Genomic DNA, 21,493 nt, shown 5'->3' on the forward strand with positions numbered 1-21,493 from the left:
CCCGTAGCTGGCAGCTCTCTTTTTGAGCCAATAGGAGAAGCCCTTCTTCAGCCATGTGCCCTCAAGCCTTTGGAAAAGCACTACTAAACACCTGGGGACTGGTGTTTCCTACAGCACTCCATGTGGCCTCCCAACCTTGGAATCGATTTTTGCTCTTCACTCTCTTGGATGCTGGAGAGAATCCCTTTCTCAGACCTGAGATACTGAGGCTTATAACGCTGGTAAGTGTAAGTAGCATAGTCCTATGGTCTAAGGAGTGTTAGGAGCTTGAATGGTGCTGAAAAGGCCTAGGAAACAATAGTTCAGGTCACCCTAACTCTGAAAGGAGGTGGAGAGGCTGAATGGCCTTTACCCTATAGAAGTTCTGCTTGGAGAATTATTTAAATGTCCACAGGTCCTCATCACAGGAGACTTGTACAGCTCATATTTCTCTTATGAAATGTTGACCAGAGTTTACTGCCACATGCCAGGCCTACTAGGTACTGAAGGTGTAGAAGAGCCAAATGCTCTGCTTCTAAGGTTCCTTTAGTCTAGAGGAGACAGACAAATTAATAGTTAAATATGATATTCTGAGCAGTAGAATGGAGAGGATGCTGAGTTAGCCACATAGTAAATGCCTACTCTTTAAAGAACAAAGCAGGCAGCCTATAAATTATACTGAAATGAACCCACAGATAGATCCATTGTTGGTATGGAAACACAGAAAAAAGAGTAACTGCTTCTGTACAAGGAAGGCAATGTTTCAGCGGAGGCTTGAAGAGTTAGTAGTGAGGAAGAAGGTATTCCAGGTAGTAAAGTGAGAACAATTGCTGTAAGAGCACATGGTGGGAGGTTATGGAACTGTGCACGGTTCATCTTAGCCATGAGTGTGCAGTGCATGACAGGAAGGAGGAAGCCAGCGCTGAAGGAATCAGTAAGGCCAGCTTTCTCAGGATCTCACTCTGTGTCATATATGTCATTTTCCTTTGATACAACTCTACTCATACCCACCTTGAAGACAGGGTTCTGTGGGCTTTAGAACAGTGTTCCCAGCCCAGAGCTGAGCACAACAGAGCACAGGAACTGGCATCTCTTCCAATCACTTAATATTTGGACTTCTCTTTCTGGACCAGTTTGTGCGGTACCAGAGCAGCAGTGTCTTCTCTCATGAAGAGGTGGGTCAAGTTTTGGAAGCGGCAGTTTTGGCGGACTTTTCTACCCTCTCAAATACCACAATCCGGGCTCTACGTAACTTCTTCCTGCAGGTAGGTAGAAAGAGGCAACATGAAGCCCTTATAAGACTAAACTCTCATGAGGACCTTCTCCATGGCGGGTGGAAGTTTTGGCCACAAGTGCCATTCGGAAATCAGGAGTTCCAGAAGTGGGACGTTAGAGAGGACCTACTTTCTTCACTCAGGTGCAGAGCATGGGCCTTCTGACTGACCACAACACAGCCCAGACCCTGCAGGCCTCCCTGGAGGGCTGTTCCCCTAGTACCTTTTCTGCCCAGCCTCTTCAGGACATGCTGTATCCTTTCTTGCATCTGGGAGTGTTGGCCTGAGCAAGGTCACTCAGGCTATGGATGCTGTGGCATCTTAGCCCAATTAGAGAGGACTGATGACTAGTGAGTCCTTTAGAAAGCCCCTGATTGAGGCTGGTCATAGTGGTGCCTGCCTAATTCAAGCACTTAGGATGCTGAGACAGGGGAATTGGGAGTTTATGTCCAGCCTAGGTTGTATAGTGAGTTCCAGAGCAGCCTGGGCTATATAGCCAGTAACCATGCGTCATAGACATTGGTGTGTGGGGAGGGTTGAAGGAACTTCCTACCCAATACTGTTGCCTCCCTTTCTCCCCCTTCCTAACTCAGGTGTTCAGGTGTCAACTTTGGAATCTACACAGCTATTTTTCAGGAGCATCTTATTATTTTTATTTTTTTGCCAGTCCTGGGGCTTGAACTTAGGGCCTGGGCACTGTCCTTTAGCTTCTTTTTGCTCAAGGCTAGTGCTCTACCACTTGAGCCACAGCACCACTTCCAGCTTTTTCTGTTTATGTGGTACTGAGGAATCGAACTCAGGGCTTCATGTATGCAAGCACTCTTCCACTAAGCCACCTTCCCAGCCCGAGCATCTTATTTTTGTTTGTCTGTTTGTCCTCTTGGGGCCCTGAAAGTGTGATTCTCCCCCACTGTGGTGGACCCATCTCTCGTGTTTTCCTCTCATGTATGGTATCAGCTGCCTGGGAGGGGTAGCTGTATCCCTGTCCCACATCAGAGACTGAGCCTCATGACTTAAGAGATCCAGAAACTAAGAGCCATAAGACCTGCAGACAACAAAGTTAGGGCATAATTGTTGCAGAGATGGATGACAATCTCAGCCATGCATCTGGGACCATATACTCCATTGTGGAAATGGAATCCAGAAATAAAATGATACACTCACACACCTTTGTGGGCTCCTACTCTAAACTCATCTTGTTTCCTTGGGGTCAGTTTCTTAGCTAGTAAGAGAGTGGGCTGTCTCAGCAAGTGATGAGATGAATCACTTCAGGGAGACAGCAGATGTGTTATGGCAACACTACCTAAATAGAACTAGTGTCTCACCATCCTTAGGGCTGGGAGGACAATGGAAGGCCTTAGAATTGGAGCTGCTGGTAGCTAAAAGTGAAGGTGGAGGAAGGGATGATTACAAGGCTAGGAAAGCTGAATATGTTTCAGCCTAGCTAGCAGATGAAAACTTCCCTGGATGCAGCCTTCCCTGGCTAACGTGGGTCCCCTCTGTTCCTTTCCCTCACAGTTTGCTTACATACCCATATAAGCAGTCCTTATTTCATGTGTGCTTCCACTGGCCTGGTGGTACCAAAGTCTGAGCTCAATTGTGTCCTGGCCTGTTCAAAGGTCAGCATAGCCTGAGGCTCTAGTTCCCTTCCCTCTGGCAAGGGTCCCACCATTCCTAACTGACCACACCACCTGTCCACTTAGGATCTGGCTGTCCTGACTCTTCGCAAAACTGGGGCTAAATGACGGAAAAGACAACTTGGTTTATGAGTTGTGGACGGGAGGGGAAAGCAGGGGATGTCCGTACTCCATGTTGCGGACTGTGTTGGTTTCTTAAAAACGAAAAATTAAAAAAAAAAAAAGAAAAATTAGTGCTAGTTACAACCTGCCAAGATGATCTTGTGAATTGCAATTAAAACACGTTCATGAATGACGAAAGTGGCCCGGCCCTTAGGGCTTAGCGCTGCAGTTTGCTGACTCGTGCTTTAGATCCCACCTGCAGCTGATAGTTTGCTGACGCGGGCTTTAGATGGAGCACAGATTCCACAGCAGTTTAACTTCCTCCAACTCAACTTTAAGCACCAGCCACGATTGTCAGCGGCGTGTGGCTGACAACCTCCGGGCTCAGAGCCAGCGCCCGGCTGGGCGGGGCCCAGCGGTGTGGGCGGGGCAGGAAGTGATGTCAGCAGAGCGCGGCGGTCGCGGCCCACTCTCATTGGCCGGGAGCCGGGCACTGGGCGGGGCGGCTCCCGCGGTCTCTAGGAGCGGTTAGCCAGTGCTCCGCTGTTCCACGCGTCTCGCGCTAGCCTGGTGAGTTTTCTGCTGAGCTTTGCACGAAGGGGCAGAGAAGGGGCGTCCCGCCTGCCCCCCGCCCGTACCACCCGCTCTGGTAGGTGGTGGCGGGGCTGCAAGCTCCTGGGGAGGGGAGTGCGGAGACCGAGGGCCTCGAGCGGAGTGCGGGATGCGGGGAGGTGTTGCAGGACTGGGACCCCTTAACTCCTTGAACAGACTTGGCTTCCTTCTCCGAGGGCCCCCGGGGCCCGCGACCTCCGGGGCCCTGCTGAGAGCCCGCCACCGCCACTGTCACTTCTGTAGAATGGTGCAGCCTCCCCCGCGAGCGGGAAAGAGCTCTGCGACGCGCGGGACGGGAGTCTGTTTGAGAGGCTCAAAAACTAGAAGTTACTGTCGAGAAAGCCGAATGGACCCCTCGCGTCTGCTTTTCTGGCTTTCTTTCCCCAACCCTTCTCCGGCTCCAGTCTTCGTCAGATGTCTGATACCTTGCTACCACTCTCTCCCCACTTCTCAAGTTTTGCTCTATAGCCTGGTGACGGTGGAAGATAGAAGGGTCTTGGGTGGACTTGGGGTCCTTCTCCCAGATTTTAGTTGTCTCCTCTGCTAAAGGACAGGGGTTGGTTGACATCTGTGGCCTCGCACGGTCTGTAACTGGCCATCTCTTCTGGGGTGGGTGTCATGGTACATGAGTAGCCAGTTGTGATCTGAGGTAGCTTATGCTCATTTAGAAAGACAGGAAGCTGTTTGACAGCTTACGCCTGTAATGCCAGCAGTTGGGAGGCCACCTCAAGGGTACCCAGAATTTGAGGCCAGCTGGTTTACATAGACCCTGGCTAAATAACCAAAAAAAAAAAAAGAAAAGAAAAGGAAGAGCACAGAACCAAGAGGCATACAGGTTTAGTCTGGAAATAGCTGTGTGACCCTGGGCATTCACCTCATTCTTCTATGGCTTAGTTGTTTTCATTGTGGTAAAAGTTGGATTTCATCACAGGGCAGCTGTCACTAGAAGCCAGGGGCCACTAGATGAGCGCCTGGAACTGTGGTAGTCAATTATGGAGTGATGCTTGAATAGAAGCAGGTGTTGCATGTGGTCCCAAAGTGAGTGAGTAGCAAGTTCCCACCAACTGTCCTACTTCCCTTCCCACTCTATACCCTTCTTTGTACTTTTATGGCAAGTTAGGGAAGGAGGGAAATAACAGGAGTTTTCTGTTCCTTCTCACTGCCTGGGCTTCCTTGACCTGATACCTTCCCTGGAGGTCAGGATAGGCCAGGCACTTTTCACCCAGACTTAATCCCTTGCAGCAGAAAGGTGGCTTCTTCAGTCCTGTGGAAGCAAGGAAGCTGAGATTTAGTGAGTTGACAGTTTTCCCCAGTAGTACAGTAAGATCAGAGCACCGACCTATAGCTCTAGATCCTCCGCCCCTGTGCTGTAAGCATTGTTAACATTTAAATTCCTTCCTCCTCCTGTCATTCCATGGGTTTTCATTGTGTAACTGCTGGCCACCAACCCTGGGCTTGATCTTCAGGGCGGCCCAAAGCTGAGTCCTAGGTGTTCGGAGATGATACCATGTCAGCGGAAGTAGCCGTTCTCTGCATCCTGTGTTATATAACATCAACCTCTAAGTCATTCCTCCTCTTTGGATTATTTCTTTAGCTCCACGGTCTTAGATATGGACTTTCTTCAGTTTTTAGCCTTTCTCTTTCTCCTGCTGTCTGGAACAGACACCACAGGCACCCTGAAGCCCTTGAACCCAAGCCTCAAGATTTGTATCTTTTGGGACTTGTGGTGGGATTAGTGAGCTGTCTGTAAAGAGTCAATAAAGGAGGTCTCTCTATATCCCCACTCCATGAGGGATTCTAGGAATGAGCAGACCTAGCTGGTGGGAATAGGGGAGAAAAGATTAGGCACGCCAACAAGACCTTGAATAAGTCAGTTTTCTTCTGACTTTGTTTTACCATATGTTAAATAGAAAAGGCAAACATCTCTCTGATTCTCAAAGACTCAGTAAGAACTATAATTATGTCTAGTGCCTTTTCAGCAAGACCCCCAGATAGGTCTCAGGAACTGGAATGCTGCTATTTCATCTTGAATAGGTTGCACTGGGCCACATCCTCTCGGCAAGGCCTCAAGAATTCAAAGGTGAGTGAGGACCAGTCCCAAATTTTGAGACACCATCCAAACAAATGGTCTTTGCACTCAGTCCTCAGTGCCATGATGGATGCAAGAGAGATTGGAAGTTACACTGAGCTATGGGTTATAAGCTGGATCTTACCTTCCAGGCAAGAAGGTTCTGTGTGAACTGATCAGTGAGGGTTCACTGGAACAATGATTGTGAGAGACAGCAGGAAGGCCACACGGAAATGAAGCCAGGTCCTGAAAAGTTGGCTTCAGATTACTGGGTCCACTGGGAACTAGATAAATAATTCATTAGAGGACCTGTACAGGTTAAAGGGTGGAGGTGTGGCTCCTATGGTAGAGCACCTGCCTAAGCAGAGTAAGGCACTGAGTACAAAAAATTTTTTTTGTATGAGTACTGGGGCTTGAACTAAAGGCCTCATGCTTTTGCTTGGCTTTGTCATTCAAGGCTGGTTTGAACCATACCTCCACTTACTGCTTTTTGCTGGTTAGTTGGAGATAAGAGTCTCTAGGACCTGTCTGCCTGGTCTGGCTTTGAACCTTGATCCTCAGCTCTCAGCCTTCTTAGTAGCTAGTTTTACAGGCATGAGTCATGGTACCCAACTTAAATTTTTTTTTAAATAAATAACTCTTCCCTTAGGGATCCTACTTATATTCATGGCCTTTACAAATATTGGCTGGCTAAGAATGGGTCCTCTGGGTCCGGACACTGGATTGTCCGGGCAGGGCTATCACGTTAGTTCCTTAACTTAAACTACCCAGATAAGAAACTGTTTGAAGTGAAACGTCGGGAGCAGCTGTCAGCACTGAAGAACCTGGTGCAGCTGAATGATGTTCACCAGCAGTACAAGATCCTCGACATCATGCTCAAAGGACTTTTTAAGGTGTTTGGGGACAGGGGGCAGCCTGTGGCAGGCCAGATAATTGATGTGGGCACTAAATAGGTAGAAGTTCCCTAAAGGGCTGATGTTTGGTGAGAGAGACAGAACTTGAAACGGGATTCAAGTAAATGAGCCTGGGGCTATAAAGGGCTCTACAAAGCCACTAAACCCAGGTGGGGTTTCCTCAGGTGCTGGAGGATTCCAGGACAGTGCTCATTGCTGCTGATGTACTTCCAGATGGGCCTTTCCCCCAGGATGAGAAGCTGAAGGATGGTATGGTGTCTCTAACCTTCCCCTTTTGGCTCCACTACTTTGCTTTTCTCTAGTCGCTCTTTTATTTATTTATTTATTTATTTATTTATTTATTGTGCCAATACTGGGGCTTGAACTCAGGGCATTGAATTCCTACTTGGCTTTTTGGTCATAGATCATGTGCTACCACTTGAGCCATATTTCTAGTCCAGCATTTTGTTGGTTAATTGGGTGATAAGAGGCTCTTGGACTTTCTTTCTTTCTCTTTCTTTCTTTCTTTCTTTCTTTCTTTCTTTCTTTCTTTCTTTCTTTCTTTCTTTCTTTCTTTCTTTCTTTCTTTCTTTCTTTCTCTTTCTCTCTTTCTCTCTGTATTTCTCTCTCCCTCCCTCCTCCCTTCCCTTCCCTTCCCTTCCCTTTTCTTCCCTTCCTTTTTCTTCCCTTTTCTTTTCTTTTCTGTGTACTGAAGGCTTCATGCATGCTAGGCAAGCACTCTGCCACTAAGCCATATTCCCAGGTTCTCCTGGACTTTTCTGCTTAGGTTTCTAACAGATTCTCAGAGCTCAGCCTCCTGAGTAGCTAGGATTACAAGCATGAACCACTGGTACCTGGCTTCCTCTTTTGTTTTTATTATTTTTTCCCTGGAGTGCCATCTTGTGGAGTCTTCTAAGAGGTCTCCTTTGGTAGATTAGAGCTTAGTCTGTGGTTTTTCAAGGTTCTTTCTAGGTTTCAGAGCTAGTTTCTTTTTCTTGACACATACTCCTTTATGCTCTCCTATGCTTAGGGTAGGGGAGCTGTCCTATGCTTAGGGTAGGGAAGCCAGGGAGGAGCTTCTGCCCATCACCATTTGGCCCTAGGGAAATAAATCATCTTTTTATTTTTTATTTTTTGGGTCCAGTCGTGGAGCCTGAACTCTGGGCCTGGGCACTGTCCCTCAGCTCTTCAGCTCAAGGCTAGTGCTCTACCACTTGAGCCACAGCGCCACTTCCAGCTTTTTTCTTTTTGCTTATGTGGTGCTGAGGAATCGAACCCAGGGCCTCAGGCATGCAAGGCAAGTGCTCTACCACTGAGCCACCTTCCCAGCCCAATAAATCAACTTTTAAATCCAAAAGGTTTAATGTTAATGGATGAGCTCTGAAGTATAGACTAGTTCAAGTAATAGAGAAATTTGAAAGCACTAGAATCTTGTTGATCTGTTGCTTTCCTAACATCAGTTCCTCTGTTGGTCAACTTCTTCTGGAAGGAAGGCAGCAGCTGTTCCCTTTTGAAGGAGAAAAAGTAAATGACTGTTAGTGCAGTTGAGCCAAAGGGTGTAATTACTAGCAGTCATTGCTACTACCCTAAAAGGCTCAGCCTGATTAAATGCTTTTGTGTGTGTTAGTATACCTGCATGTGTGTGTGCACACGTGAGTGTGTGTACCAGTCCTGGGGCTTAAACTCAGGGCTTGGGCATGGTCCCTGAGCTTTATTGCTCAAGATTAGCACTCTACAACTCCACAGCTCCACTTCCAGCTTTTTTGGTGATTAATTGGAGATAAGAGTTTCACAGGCTTTCCTGGTTTGGCTTTGAACTGCTGGCTTTGAACTGAGATCTGATCCTCAGATTTCAGCCTCCTGAGAAGCTAGGATTACAAGCATGAGCCACCAGTGCCTAGCTTAAATGCTTTTTTAGACAGGGTAAGAAAAACATGCCAGTAAAATGTTGTATGTCTTCATTCCCTCTTCTAAGAACTTCTCTTCAGCAGTGGTAATCCCTCTAACCTCTATTAACTGGTTATATTTTAGCAATAATATTTTCTAGGTTATACTGGGAGAGGATGGAAGCAGCCTTTAAAAATAATCTATTGGGTGACTTTGAAAATGTCATCTCTAATCTTCCTAAAACTATGAAGCATGCGCTATTTCCTCCATTTTCCAGATGGAAGAGGACAAGTGATTTGCTCTGGCTTTTCCCTCTGAACTAAGCTAACTTCTGAGTCCCCTGAGGTTATGGTTATACTGAAACCCAGGGGTCCCTTCTCCACTTGTCTGAGACCCAGCTTGGCATATGTTTGGCCTCTGCTTATCTCCCTCGGATGCCTGGTCAGTGCTGGGGAGGACCGCATGGGACATCTCTGTTTCTGGAGCCAGCTACATGCTTATTTATGTTCGGTGAGGCACTTGCTACAGCTATGAACACTAACTAGCCTTGGTCTAACTTGACCTGTTGAGGCTGGAAGCTTGATATAAGTGGTAGAAAGCATTCTAGCAAGTTCCTGAGTTCAAATCCCAGTGCTGCCAGAACTAGTTGACTAGAGAAGAACATGAGTGGGAAGACTGGTAAAATTTCACTAAGTTCTGTAAGTTGATTAATAATCTGTGGATGTCAGTGGATGCTATTCCCTTCTCTGATTTGGGTTTGGTGGGTGCCTCCATTTCCTGGAGGCCTGGGGTCAGCTGGCAGCGGCAGGAGGACAGAGACCCCAACGACTCACCAAGGTCCTCTTGCCAGCTTTCTCCCATGTGGTGGAGAACACAGCATTCTTCGGTGATGTGGTGCTGCGTTTTCCCAAGATTGTGCACCATTACTTTGACCACAACTCCAACTGGAACCTGCTCATCCGCTGGGGCATCAGCTTCTGTAACCAGACAGGTGTCTTTGACCAGGGACCCCACTCACCTATCCTGAGCCTGGTAAGGACTGGGGTGGATGAGGCCCGGGAGCCTTCTGTCAGTGCTTAGCTTTTTGTGTGTGTTTATTTGAGAGTGGGTCTCATTATATAGGCCAGGTTGGCCTTAAACTCAGAATCTTTCTGCCTTAGCCTCTCAAGTGGTAGCCTTACAGATGAGGATGCAAGGTATGGTGCTGGCCACCATGCCCAGTACTTGGTTATGTTTTCTTTTTTTTTTTTTTTTTTTCCTTTTTTTTAGTGGTCCGTTCTTGGGGCCTGAACTCTGGGCCTGGGCGCTGTCCCTCAGCTCTTCAGCTCAAGGCTAGCGCTCTACCACTTGAGCCACAGTGCCACTTCTGGCTTTTTTCTTTTTGCTTATGTGGTGCTGAGGAATTGAACCCAGGGCTTCAGGCATGCAAGGCAAGTGCTCTACCACTGAGCCACCTTCCCAGCCACTTGGTTACATTTTCTGTGATAAGCTTCAGACCACTTTGGGCTGTGGAAGGAAGCCTCATTTCAAGAGATTCCATGCCAACCTGGCTTCCTAGAGGTCATCATTTGGCCTGTATTTGCCAAGGTTGGGGATTCAAGTCCCGCATGGTGGTAGTGGCTCCCTGGTAAACAGGAAGCAGAAAGCACAGAATGACTAGCTTTCCTTCATCTGCAGATGGCCCAGGAGCTGGGGATCAGCGAGAAGGACTCCGATTTCCAGAACCCATTTAAAGTAGGCCGCGCAGAGGTGAGCTTCTGGGGCCTGTGGCTGTGGGATGTCTAACCAGCAGAGGCCGGAGCTTAGGGTGGAACATGAGGCTTTAGAATCAAAGCCAGACCTTCCTGGTTCTGGGTCTAAAAAACATACTCTTGGCAGCCTTCGGGCAAGCCACTGCTCTTCTCCATGAAAAGACATCTCATGGCTTATTCTTTCTCACTTTATTATTTGAGTCACCTTGTGTGTTTGGCTGAACTCTGAGGGTAGTATCAGTGCCTCAGTTGCCATATTTTGTATAATCCAAGGCTGCCCGATCACCAGGAACAGAAGATAAATTTGGATCTGTCAGATTGTAACATCCTATGCTATTACATAGGGTCACCTTCAGAGGCTGTGTTGGATAGTGTCAGGCACAGCAGAATAGTTAGTTCAGTACTGGTTGTAGATGTTTGGGTTTTCCCCTTTCCAGGATGGGAGTGACATCCTGCAAATGAGTGGCAGTGGCAGCTGCCACTGAGCTCAGGCAGGGGGTGATGCTAGTGCTAAAGGACAAAGCATTCATTGTTTCTGCGCCTTCTGAGTCTGAGTGCTGAGATTATTGCTGCAAACCTGTATGTCCTATCAGTTCTGAGAGATTCACCTTCACACCAATTGCCCCTCCTCTCACAGAAGGGGGTCAGATATAAGTTGAACCAGTATAATTTTACTCCTGATTTTTAGAGACAAATTAGCCTGGTGTGTAGTACCTGCCTTTAGTCCCAGCTCTTTGGGAGCTTAGCAGTAGAATCACTTTAGCCCAGGAATGCAAGATCAGCCTTGGCAAAGGAATTGAGAGACTGTCTTAGAACACAGAAGAGACCCACTGTATTTCCCGTCTTTGTTCATGTTGACACCTGCAGGAGGAGTCAGCACAGAGTATACTCAGCCACATGGTCATAATCTTAATGACTCACCATTCCTACCGGAGACTCTGGTAGTTGAGCTAGAAATCATTCTTTTGCTTTGTGCCTGTCCCTGGAGTAGGCATGTTGCCAAATCAAAAGCAGTGACACAGTCAGACGCAGTGGTGGTAATGAGGCGGGGAACATTTGATTAGCAGTGATTCCAGTTGATCCCTTCAGGATGGGCTTTCCTGTGGACATCCAAACAATGACCCCTATCTAGTTTACAACCACACAATGTTTCCACAGTTGGTGGTCCCAAAGAGGAGTTGATGTCTTCGATCTGTCTGTGTGTTATATGTTTTGTTTTTTTAATTGTAGTATGCAAATTGAACACCCCAGGTTTCTTGCATGCTAAAAATCTACACACTCAGACTTTTCTTTCTTTTTCTGTTTCTGTTTTTTTTTTTGGGTCCAGTCGTGGGGCCTGAACTCGGCCTGGGCGCTGTCCCTCAGCTCTTCAGCTCAAGGCTAGCGCTCTACCACTTGAGCCACAGCACCACTTCCGGCTTTTTTCTTTTTGCTTATGTGGTACTGAGAAATTGAACCCAGGGCCTCAGGCATGCAAGGCAAGCGCTCTACCACTGAGTCACCTTCCCAGCCCCTCTGTTTCTGTTTTAAGGTAGGGTCTCATTAAATTGCCCAAGATGATTTCAAACTTGTGATCTACCTGCTTCATCCTCTTGACTAGTTAGGGTTAAAAACATGTACAACTTTGCCTAATGAATCTGCAGGCTTCTGAATGGTAGACCAGATGTCTAGTATTCCCCAAACTGCCATTGGTCTGAGTATTCATTAGAAAATACAACATGCTATTGTATTCATGACTGATGATTTGCTAAGATCCACAGGACTCAGCATGTAGTCATGCTCATGGCTGTGATTTCTATGGAGAAAAAGTACAAAGCAAAGTCATAAAGGAAAAAGTACTTGGGGCCCAAGTCCAGGGAAACCAGCTTCCAGAGTTCTCTCCCAGGAGAGTCACACATAGAGTGCTTGATTTCCCCAGCAGGGGAATTAATATGGGCAGTATGGTAGGCCAGTCCCCAGACTCTTTGCAAGGGCTTTGGCCTTTGCTCTTAGAAACATGGAGAGATAGGGTAGTGGACTCTGAGTACTTTAGAAGGGTCAATCTGACTGGGGCCAGGAAAAAGCAGGGATAGAGTGAAGAGGCTGCTGTCCTTGTCCATTTGGGAGCTGATGATAGCTTGAATGAGGATAATAAAGTAGAGCTAGTGAGAAAGGCCCGAGTTCTAGTTCTCATTTGTAGTAGAGCCAGTTGAGTTTGCTGAGGAAACAGATGTAAGAGAGGGAGAAAGAAGCCTTCAGGATACTGAAAGGTTTTTAGCATCAGGAAGAATGACCCATAGCTAAAGAGGAAATTGAGAGTTTGTTTCTATACCAGGTAAGCATCTGAATGAAGATATCAAGGAGATGACTGATCATATCTCTAAAATCAGTCACATGTGACAGTCATGCTGTATAGAGCCACTCAAAGTCATGGGACAGGATGTGGTCACCTGGGGCCAGATAGATTGAGAAGCTGTCTGAGGACTAAGCCCTGGGACAGGACTGCCTGCCATTAAACAATGGAGAAATGAGCTAGGCACTAGTGGCTCACACCTGTAATCCTAGCAACTCTGAAGGCTGAGATTCAGAGGGTTATCATTCAAAACTAGCTCAAGAAGGAAAATTTGAGATTCCATTTCCAAAAATAACCAGCAAAAAGCTAGACTTAAGGGATCCCTCAAGTGCTAGAGCACCAGCAGAGCAAGCAAGTTGAACAAACATGAAGCCCTGAGTTCAAATACAAAAAAGAAAAACAACAGGAGAAAGTTGAAGCCGCCATAGAACCTCAGAAGGAATAGTCAACATGAAGAAAATGTTTTCCTAGAGGCCACTTGAGAAAGCATTACGTGAGAGTAACCAGCTTGTCAAACACTGTTGAGAATTGAAGGAAGATGAGAACTAAGAATCAATTACTGGATTTCGAATTGAATGCTGGAGGTCTTGATGGAAGCTGCTGTTAGTGTGTGTATATGTGTACTAAGCGTCTTGTGTTCTAGCTTTGTTTTTTTCTTTTTTTTTCTTTGTTTTTTTTGGGGGGTTTTTGGTTTTGTTTTGTTTTGTTTTCTCTTAGAGCTGGTGCTCTACCACTTGAGCCAAACCTCTAGGCCAGCTTTTTTGCTGGTTAATTTGAAAGAGAAATCTCAGAATTTGCTCCCTCAGCTGGCTTCAAACCTTCCTCCCCAAATCTCAGCTTCCTGAGTAACTAGGGTTATAGCTGTAAGCCACCAGTGCCTGGCTGATAGATGTGGTTTTGATGTACAAGTAGGGCAAAAGATTGGGTTTCTGGAGAATGACAAGTGTACTCAGGTGAGGCAAATTTAAACAGCCCTTTTGGGGGGTTTAGGTCCTGACTGGAATAGACCAATGGCAGATTGGGGCTGGGGGTTAAATTTTAATCAGAGAGGAGTAAGGAAAGCATGTTTGTATGTTGATGGGACTCTGAGGGGAGAGGGAGCTGAGCTGTTGGAGCCCCATTAGAGAGGAAGCAAGATAAAAGCTGGTCCAGGGAAGACCTACCAGGAGTCATTGAAATTAGACTTGAAGGGTTAAGTAGGCATTGCTCAGCTGGGCAGGGGAGGAAGTAGAAAAAAAGGGATGAGCAAGTTTCTGACCTAGCTGGGTTTGGGCTGAGCTACCTGAAACTGGCTACACTAGGATCTCTTGAACTATCCCTTCCTCAGCCAAAGTCAGAGATGTTAGAATCTACTAGGATCTGAGGGGTCTTTCAGCTCCTTTGTTTTGATGGTACTGAGCTCTGAACTCAGGGCCTCATGCTTGCCAGGCAGGTGTTCTACCACTTGAGTCACACTCCAATCCTCCAGCTCCTTTTCAGCAGCGCAGGATTCACAGATGAGATTGGAGCAGTGGAAGATGGGTGGGGGAACTCTTAGATTAGTCCTGGTTAGGTCTGTTTCTATCTCTGTGACTTGCAAGCATCATTTTCCATCTCTGGGCCATGCTTGTGATTTCCCCGTCTGAAGGCGTGGACTATCTACCTGGTAGGTGGATAGGGCCACAAGGTGGAGCTCTTAGTTTATCATGTGTACTTGATATTTTTTAAATTTTTAAATTTTTTATTTTTTGTCTGTCATGGGGCTTGACCTCTGGGCCTGGGCACTATCCCTCAGTTCTTCAGCTCAAAGTGAGCACTCTACCACTTGAGCCACAGTGCCACTTCCTGTTTTCTAGTGGTTTATTGGAGATAAGAGTCTCACGGACTTTCCTGCATGGGCTGGCTTTGAACCGTGATCCTCAGATCTCAGCCTCCTGAGTAGCTAGGATTACAGGCGTGAGCCACCGGCGTCCGGCTGTACCTTGATTTTTTAAAAAAATTTTTTAAATTTTTTATTGTAAAGATACTATACAGAGGGTTACAGTTACATGAGTAAGGCGATGAGTACACTTCCTATTGAGCATTGTTACCCCCTCCATTGTTTTCCCCCTATCATCCCTTCCCTCCCTACCTTCCCCGAGGTTCTTTTTTTTTTTTTTAATTGTGCTTAAGTGATTACATAATTTCCCGAATTTCACAGTATTGTGGAATAATGATGCTCATTTAAAGTCACAAGTTCATTCTAACTTTCCTGGAGCAAATTGTCTATCACAGTCTATAACATATAACTGTGTACACATATACACCATACATGTGATCAGCAGCATGGGGATATTTAGTAGTGGTTCGACCAGATGAGTGGGAGTTGTTTGTTTCTTAAGTCCTGTTAGTTTTGTCGTATCACCTAATATTTTGGATTTAGCATCCACTTATCAGGGAGACCATGTACCGTTTGTCTCTTTGCTCTTGGCTTACCTCGCTCAACATGATTCCTTCTAGCTCCATCCATTTCCCTGCAAATGCCATTATTTTGTCCTTTCTAATGGCTGCATAATATTCCATTGTGTATAGATACCACAATTTTTGGATCCATTCATCTGTGGTGGGGCATCTGGGTTGTTTCCATATCCTAGCTATTGTGAACAGTGCTGCAATAAACATGGAGGTGCACGTGTCCTTGTATATTGGTTCCTGTTGTTCAGGGTAGATGTCTAGAAGTGGTATGACTGGTGTACCTTGATTTTTTACACTTGTTTAATTTGTTATAGGAACCTATATAAAGGGCATGCATATTTTATAACTTTAGTTTTTGACACGATTGTCTCGTGTGTGTGTGTTTGTATATGTGTTTATATGTGTCTGTATTAGGACTTGAACTGAGGTGAGGGCAATTGTCAGATCTCAGCCTCCTGAGTAGCTAGAATTTATAGGCGTGAACCACTAGCACCAGCTAGAATTTGTCTTTTATGATCATTCACTTCTTGCCTGTTACTCTACCAGATAGCATGTTCCCGGAGGAACATGTCAGCATCTGTCTGCCTCTCAGCACACAATATGTAGTTTTTTGAGGGACATTCTCTTTTGTTTTTTGGTAGTACTGAGGTTTGAAAAAAAGGGCCTCCTACTTTCTCACTTTGCTTACTAAGCTGACACTCTACCACTTGAGCCACACCCCCAGCCTTGCATTTTGCTGGTTTATTTTAGAGATAGAGTCCAGTAGACTTTTTCGTTCCATCTGACCTCAAAATGTGATCCTTTAGATTTCAGCCTCCTGAGTAGTTACAGCATGATTCACCAGTGCCCAGTGTCCTGGGACTTGACCTCAGGGACTGGGCACTATCCTTGAGCTTTTTTCACACGAAGTTAGTGCTTTACCATTTAAACCATAGTTTTACTTCCAGCTTTAGTGATTAACTGGAGAGAAAAGTCTCATGGACTTTCTACTCAGGCTTACTTTGAACTGTGATCCTCAGATCTCAGCCTCCTGAGTAGCTAGGATTATAAGACATGAGCTATGGGGCTGGGAAGGTAGCTCAGTGGTAGAGTGCTTGCCTTGCATGCATGAGACCCTGGGTTCGATTCTTTAGCACTACATAAGCAGAAAAAGCAGGAAGTGGCACTGTGGCTCAAGTGGGTAGAGCGCTAGCCTTGAGCTGAAGAGCTGAGGGACAGTGCCCAGGCCTAGAGTTCAAGCCTCACGATTAACAAAAAAAAAAAAAAAAAGACATGAGCTACTAGTGCACTCAGCTCAATATCTTTTTCTTTTTTCTTTCTTTCTTTCTTTGGTTGGTTGTGGGGCCTGAACTCTGGCCTGGGCGCTGTCCCTGAGCTCTTCAGCTCAAGGCCAACACTCTACCACTTGAGCCACAGCGCCACTTCCAGCTTTTTCTGCTTATGTGGTGCTGAGGAATTGAATCCAGGGCCTCATGCATGCGAGGCAAGTACTCTACCACTGAGCCACCTTCCCAGCCCCTCAATATCTTTTTCCATTTTTTTTGTATTCAGAATTTAATCATATATTGTGCCAGTAGAAGCTTTTTAAAGGCAATGATACATCAATAAACAATACTTAAATTGAGTTCCTGAGAAAACCTACCACATGAAAGTATGTCACAGCATTGTAAATGACAGCATGGAATTCCTATGAAATTGTAAAAATACTGTAAGTCACAACACAAGCAGAGTGGTCTTCAGAATATGCCATTCATACAAATGTAAACCAGGACACAGGAATCGTTCTTAGACATGAATAAATTTCTAAGTGTTGTTGCCTAGATATATATACTAAGTAATGGATATATTATGCTAGGAACTTTGAGGAAAAATAATGTGGAATAATATAATGAAAAATATGATGCCCCAGATGTTACAGAAAGCAAAAAAAAAAGAACTTTTTACTCACATAAATCCCTTTTTTTTCCTTTTTGGGTTGGTCAGGTGTGGGATTTGAACTCAGAGCCTGGACGTCATACATGAACCTGTTTATACACAAGGCTAGTGCTCTACCACTTGAGCCACAGTGCTCAAGTAGATAAGAGTCTCACAGGGACTTTTCTCCCTGGGCTGGCTTTGAACCACAATCCTTAGATCTCAGCCTCCTGAGTAGCGAGGATTAAAGGCTTGAGCCTCTGGCGCCCAGCTATATAAATCACTTTAAATAAGAACCATACTAATTGAAGTAAGGAATATTTTGTGTGTTTATCTATATAGTTATACCTATAGCTACATGTCTAAGTAAATACAATATGGCTTGGTTTTTGAGTCCAATGTTACTTTGAAGTGTTCTGTTTTTCCTCAAAGGTTATAAAAGTGTATTGTTTAAATCAGGTTAAGTTTTGACACAACAAAGCACACTATTTTTTTTAAAAAGTGAACTGTGAGATTACTGAATTTCATGTTAAAGCTTCAGCTGTCTAAGGTTAGCTAACATTACTGTGGAGGTAGTCTTATCAGGGACAAATTAAGTAGTAATAGGATCTTAGCCACAGAATTCCACATATCAACAATAGCAAGAATGAGAACATGCTAATCAGAGAAATGGAAAGAGATCCATGATTAACTGCAGTGTCTTGGCATAGCTAAATTCATCCCTTTTGATATATACAAGTTTAGTATGTAACAAATGATCACTTCTCATTTGCACATCTACATTTCTTTAACAAAACAGTAAAGGATACAGTCATGACAAGGAAGTCACCCACGCAATACAGTAGCTGTGTTCTAGAATACCTCATTTAAAAACACTGTATAAACATTTGCAGGACCTGCTGTGACCAGGAAGAAACAGTAATTTTATAATAGAAAACCTCTGCTCATGTAGTACTTTCCACACTCCAGACATCTGAACTCATACCTGTATCACACTTCCTAATATATATGCAAAAAAGCAAAAAGCTTTTTAACATATCACAAAAACATAACACTAAACAAAACAGTCTCCATGAACTGTGAGCAGAGTGTGATTCCTTTCAGTGTTATTGCACAGAGATTTCTTAGCACATGTTCTTCGCTTTCCACATGTTCCTCTAAATGTGAATAAATGCAGATGTAGAAAATAGCAAGATTTGTCAAATCCTTATAATTTATTTAAAAATGGATATCAATAAATGATATTTGTACTAAATTTTTTTAAAATGTTGTTTGAATGCAGTGAATGAAGGTCTTCAAAAGCCAATTCAAAGGCATGGTGGTGCTCCCTGCTGTCCATCAACCAGAATCTAGGAATAAAGACCAATTAGACTTGAGTCCCTTAAAAAAGTTTCTCTTGGTTTTTGGATTTCCTTAGTGAAGACCAGAATTTAAAGTGATGTAATCAATGGACTAATTTGAAATAGAGCCACCAAAGCAGTGGGCCCGACCTCTGACAAAGCTACGTGGTCCTGGGTCACTTACACCTACACCTACACATACACGAGCTGGCAGCTTTCACTCCAGTCCACTAGATTAGAATTCCCAAATCCAAGTTCTTAGCCTGCAAAGCAGTATGTTTTCTTTCTTTCTTTTTTTTTTTTTTGGGTGTGGTCGTGGGGCCTGAACTCTGGGCGCTGTCCCTCAGCTCTTCAGTTCAAGGCTAGCGCTCTATACTTGAGCCATAGCGCCACTTCCGGCTTTTTTCTTTTTGCTTATGTGGTGCTGAGGAATCGAACCCAGGGCCTCAGGCATGCAAGGCAAGTGCTCTACCACTGAGCCCACTTCCCAGCCCCTGCAGTATGTTTTCGTTTTTGTTTTGGTATTTTTTTTCTGTCAGTCCTAGGACTTGAGCTCATTGTCTGGGCACTGTTACTGAGCTCTTTTGCTCAAAGCTAGCACTCTACCACTTTGAGCTATAGCTCCATTTCCAGTTTTCAGGTGATTAATTGGAGATAAGAGTCTGGGGAGGTGGCTCAGTGGTAGAGCACTTGCCTTGCGTGCTCAAGGCCCTGGGTTCGATTCCTCAGCACCACATAAGAAAAAAGCCAGAAGTGGCACTGTGGCTCAAGTGGTAGAGTGCTAGCCTTAAGCTGAAGAGCTGAGGGACAGCGCCTAGACCCAGAGTTCAGGCCCCACGACTGGACCCAAAAAAAAAAAAAAAGAGTCTCACAGACTTTCCTGCTTTGGCTGACTTTGAATCACAATCCTCAGATCTCAGCCTCCTGAGTAGCTAGGATTACAGGCATGAGCTTCCAGTATCCAGCTTAATATTTTTTTTTAACAAATAAATGAGAAATTTAGAATATGAAATACAAGCCAGGCATGGTGGTACATACCTATAAATCCCAATACTTTAGAGGCTGAAACAGGAGTATTGTGACTTTGAAGCTAGCTTGACCTACATAGAGCAAGATCCCATCTAAAAAAATCAGATGGCACTGGTGGTTCACACCTGTATTCCTAGCTACTCAGGAGGCTGAGATCTGAGGATCACCGTTCAAAGCCAGCCTGGGGAAGGAAAGTCCATGAGACTCTTATCTCCAGTTAACCACTAGAAAACTAGAAGTGGCACTCTGGCTCAAGTGGTAGAGCACTAGCCTTGAACTAGAGACCTGAGGGACAGTGCCCAGGCCCAGAGTTCAAGCCCCATGGCCAACCCCCCCCCCTCCCAAAAAAAAAAGAAAAAGCTGTGTGCACCTGTGATGCTAGTTACTTAAGAAGCTGAGATCTGAAGACCTGGGTTCAAAGCCAGTCCAGGCAAGAAAGTCTGCGAGACACTTATCTCCAATTAACCATCAAAAAGCTAGGTGGAGCTGGCTCAGGTGGTACAACACCCTGAGTTCAAACCTAGTATCAACAGCAGAAAAACAAAACAAAAACACTCTTAAGAAGGAATCAGCACATAGTGGAAGGGAGCATGCCACTGAGGAGGCAGTCTCTGGAGGAGGTCCCAAGGGCCATGACAGCAGAGCTGGAACTAATAGCAAAGCAGGTGGGAGCTGGAAAGAACATTCTGGGTCTGAGCCACTCTATGTGCAAAGACCTGGAAGTGCGTAGGAACAGGCAATCCAAGAACTGACAGATGAGGCGGCTCTGGGGTATATAACCTTGCCAAGTTTGGGGCTATGTGGGAAGTGTCAGGCATTTAGACACAGACACAGGTTTTAGGGGTAATGCGCTAGAGGTCAGCAGAAGGCTGAGTGCAATGAGCCTTTGGGGGGGATGTGGGAATGAGAGGAGCCAGTGCCTTGAAGATCCCTAACCAAAGTCCCTTTTTTCCACCCTTGTGCCCCTGAGCCCCTGCACCCCTGCTCATCCTGTGTTCCAATGTCTTCCTTGGGATCTGCCAGTTTGACCTCCAACCCACCACTGCTGGCTGTGTGCCCTTCACCTCAAAATTGCTCCCTGTTCACAAGCAGCAGTACCTGTTACCTGTCTTTTGTCCTGACCTGGACCTGTTCCCACTTCTTGAAGGGGGTGACAACCAGGGACTCTTGGAACTGTTCTGTCCCCTCCCTGGAAGACAATATTTCTTGTTTCTTAATTCTCATATCGGAACCTTTGCCTGGAAGAGTCTTCTTTTCCCTGTTTGCTTGGCAAACTCTGGTTTCTCTTTTAAGAGCCATTCAGCACTTTTCCTGAGCTCAAATTTCCCTACTTCCTTATCTAGCGCTCCCTGAGCACAGGGCTGGGTCTAGGCAGCCCACCTTCACTTAGCTCAGAGGAAATTCTACTGCTAACAGACTGAATAAGCCACTCTTCTCTTCCCCTCAGTTCGTGCCCAGCACTGACTCTTTCCAGAAGGCCCTGAGGGAAGAAGAAAAACGCCGGAAGAAAGAGGAGAAGCGGAAAGAGATCCGAAAAGGTCCAAGGATCTCAAGATCCCAGTCTGAGTTGTAGTCCTGGGGCAGCTCAGAGCTCAGGGAACCAACAGGAGGCCATTCTGGAGGAAGAGGTGATGGCCATGTGGCTGCTGAATTCGGTGTAGTATCATCGATCGACTGAGGGTGAGAACCCGCCACTGCCAGATTGGGACACCACCACCTTTACTTGGTCATCAGGAGCTAAGTTGAGCCCTGACCCAAGAGACTGAGTCTCAGGAGTCTAGTTTTCCTCCTAGGGCATCCTGGGAAGGGGCTTTGAAGGGACCTTTAGAAGACACTGTGCTGCAGACACAACCTTGTGGAGACTACTAAAGGAGGGAGGTAGTAATCATGACCTGGGCTCCTGGTAGGTGACAGCTGGTATCCAGCTGGCTAAGACCCTTTGTGCGGCAGTAAAGAACCATGCCTTGAGGTGAAGTACCAACACCTGTAGCTGAGTTCCCAGCCAGCCCTCTACAGAGACACAATAAAAGCCAGCACATGCTTTGGCCCTACCAAGGTTGGTGAGGGGACCAGGGGACCCCTGGGAGTCTTGAGACCAGCCTGGAGGATGTTCTTGCTTCTTTAGGAGGAGCCCCAAGCTGTGAGGATTAGAGATGCAAGTATGGGGCTTAGGAGCCAGTGTTGAGGGGATCCCAGAAGTGTCCTGGGAGGGTATTTATTTCAAGACACAACATGATCTCTG

At 45.8% G+C, this 21,493-nt stretch overlaps 2 protein-coding genes across 4 annotated transcripts in view; both read left to right on the top strand.

Moving 5' to 3' along the window:
• The window catches only part of Mei1 (meiotic double-stranded break formation protein 1), a 41,214-nt gene extending 38,873 nt beyond the window's left edge, over positions 1-2,341 (top strand). The window contains exons 19-22 of the mRNA XM_042697967.1: positions 115-221; positions 1,113-1,244; positions 1,397-1,506; positions 2,211-2,341. Of these exons, the coding sequence (XP_042553901.1) occupies positions 115-221; positions 1,113-1,244; positions 1,397-1,506; positions 2,211-2,256 (395 nt within the window). The 3' untranslated portion in view covers positions 2,257-2,341. The remainder of the gene's footprint in view (positions 1-114; positions 222-1,112; positions 1,245-1,396; positions 1,507-2,210) is intronic.
• Positions 2,342-3,494: 1,153 nt separating this feature from the next.
• Positions 3,495-21,289, top strand: Ccdc134 (coiled-coil domain containing 134). 3 transcript variants are annotated; one of them, XM_042697994.1, is made up of 8 exons: positions 3,512-3,562; positions 4,536-4,642; positions 5,199-5,311; positions 6,444-6,565; positions 6,751-6,835; positions 9,303-9,484; positions 10,130-10,201; positions 20,699-21,289. In XM_042697994.1, exons 3-8 carry the CDS (start codon positions 5,215-5,217, stop codon positions 20,822-20,824), a joined length of 684 nt encoding a protein of 227 aa, XP_042553928.1. In that variant the 5' UTR covers positions 3,512-3,562; positions 4,536-4,642; positions 5,199-5,214; the 3' UTR covers positions 20,825-21,289. The 3 variants fall into 3 exon arrangements, with proteins under 3 accessions (XP_042553929.1, XP_042553928.1, XP_042553930.1); XM_042697995.1 differs by lacking the exon at positions 4,536-4,642 and having other exon boundaries at positions 3,495-3,562; XM_042697996.1 differs by lacking the exons at positions 3,512-3,562; positions 4,536-4,642 and adding an exon at positions 3,619-3,641.
• Positions 21,290-21,493: the final 204 nt, after the last annotated feature.

Source organism: Dipodomys spectabilis, unplaced genomic scaffold (assembly GCF_019054845.1).
Source record: "Dipodomys spectabilis isolate Male_0828 unplaced genomic scaffold, ASM1905484v1 ptg000230l, whole genome shotgun sequence".
Taxonomy (NCBI): domain Eukaryota; kingdom Metazoa; phylum Chordata; class Mammalia; order Rodentia; family Heteromyidae; genus Dipodomys; species Dipodomys spectabilis.

Excerpts from the sequence above, each read along its gene's own strand:
- Ccdc134 (XM_042697995.1), top strand. The coding sequence starts at position 5,215 with ATGGACTTTCTTCAGTTTTTAGCCTTTCTCTTTCTCCTGCTGTCTGGA. Across the intron at positions 6,566-6,750 it reads TGCTCAAAGGACTTTTTAAG|GTGCTGGAGGATTCCAGGAC; the intron begins GTGTTTGGGGAC and ends GGGTTTCCTCAG. Across the intron at positions 10,202-20,698 it reads TTAAAGTAGGCCGCGCAGAG|TTCGTGCCCAGCACTGACTC; the intron begins GTGAGCTTCTGG and ends TCTTCCCCTCAG.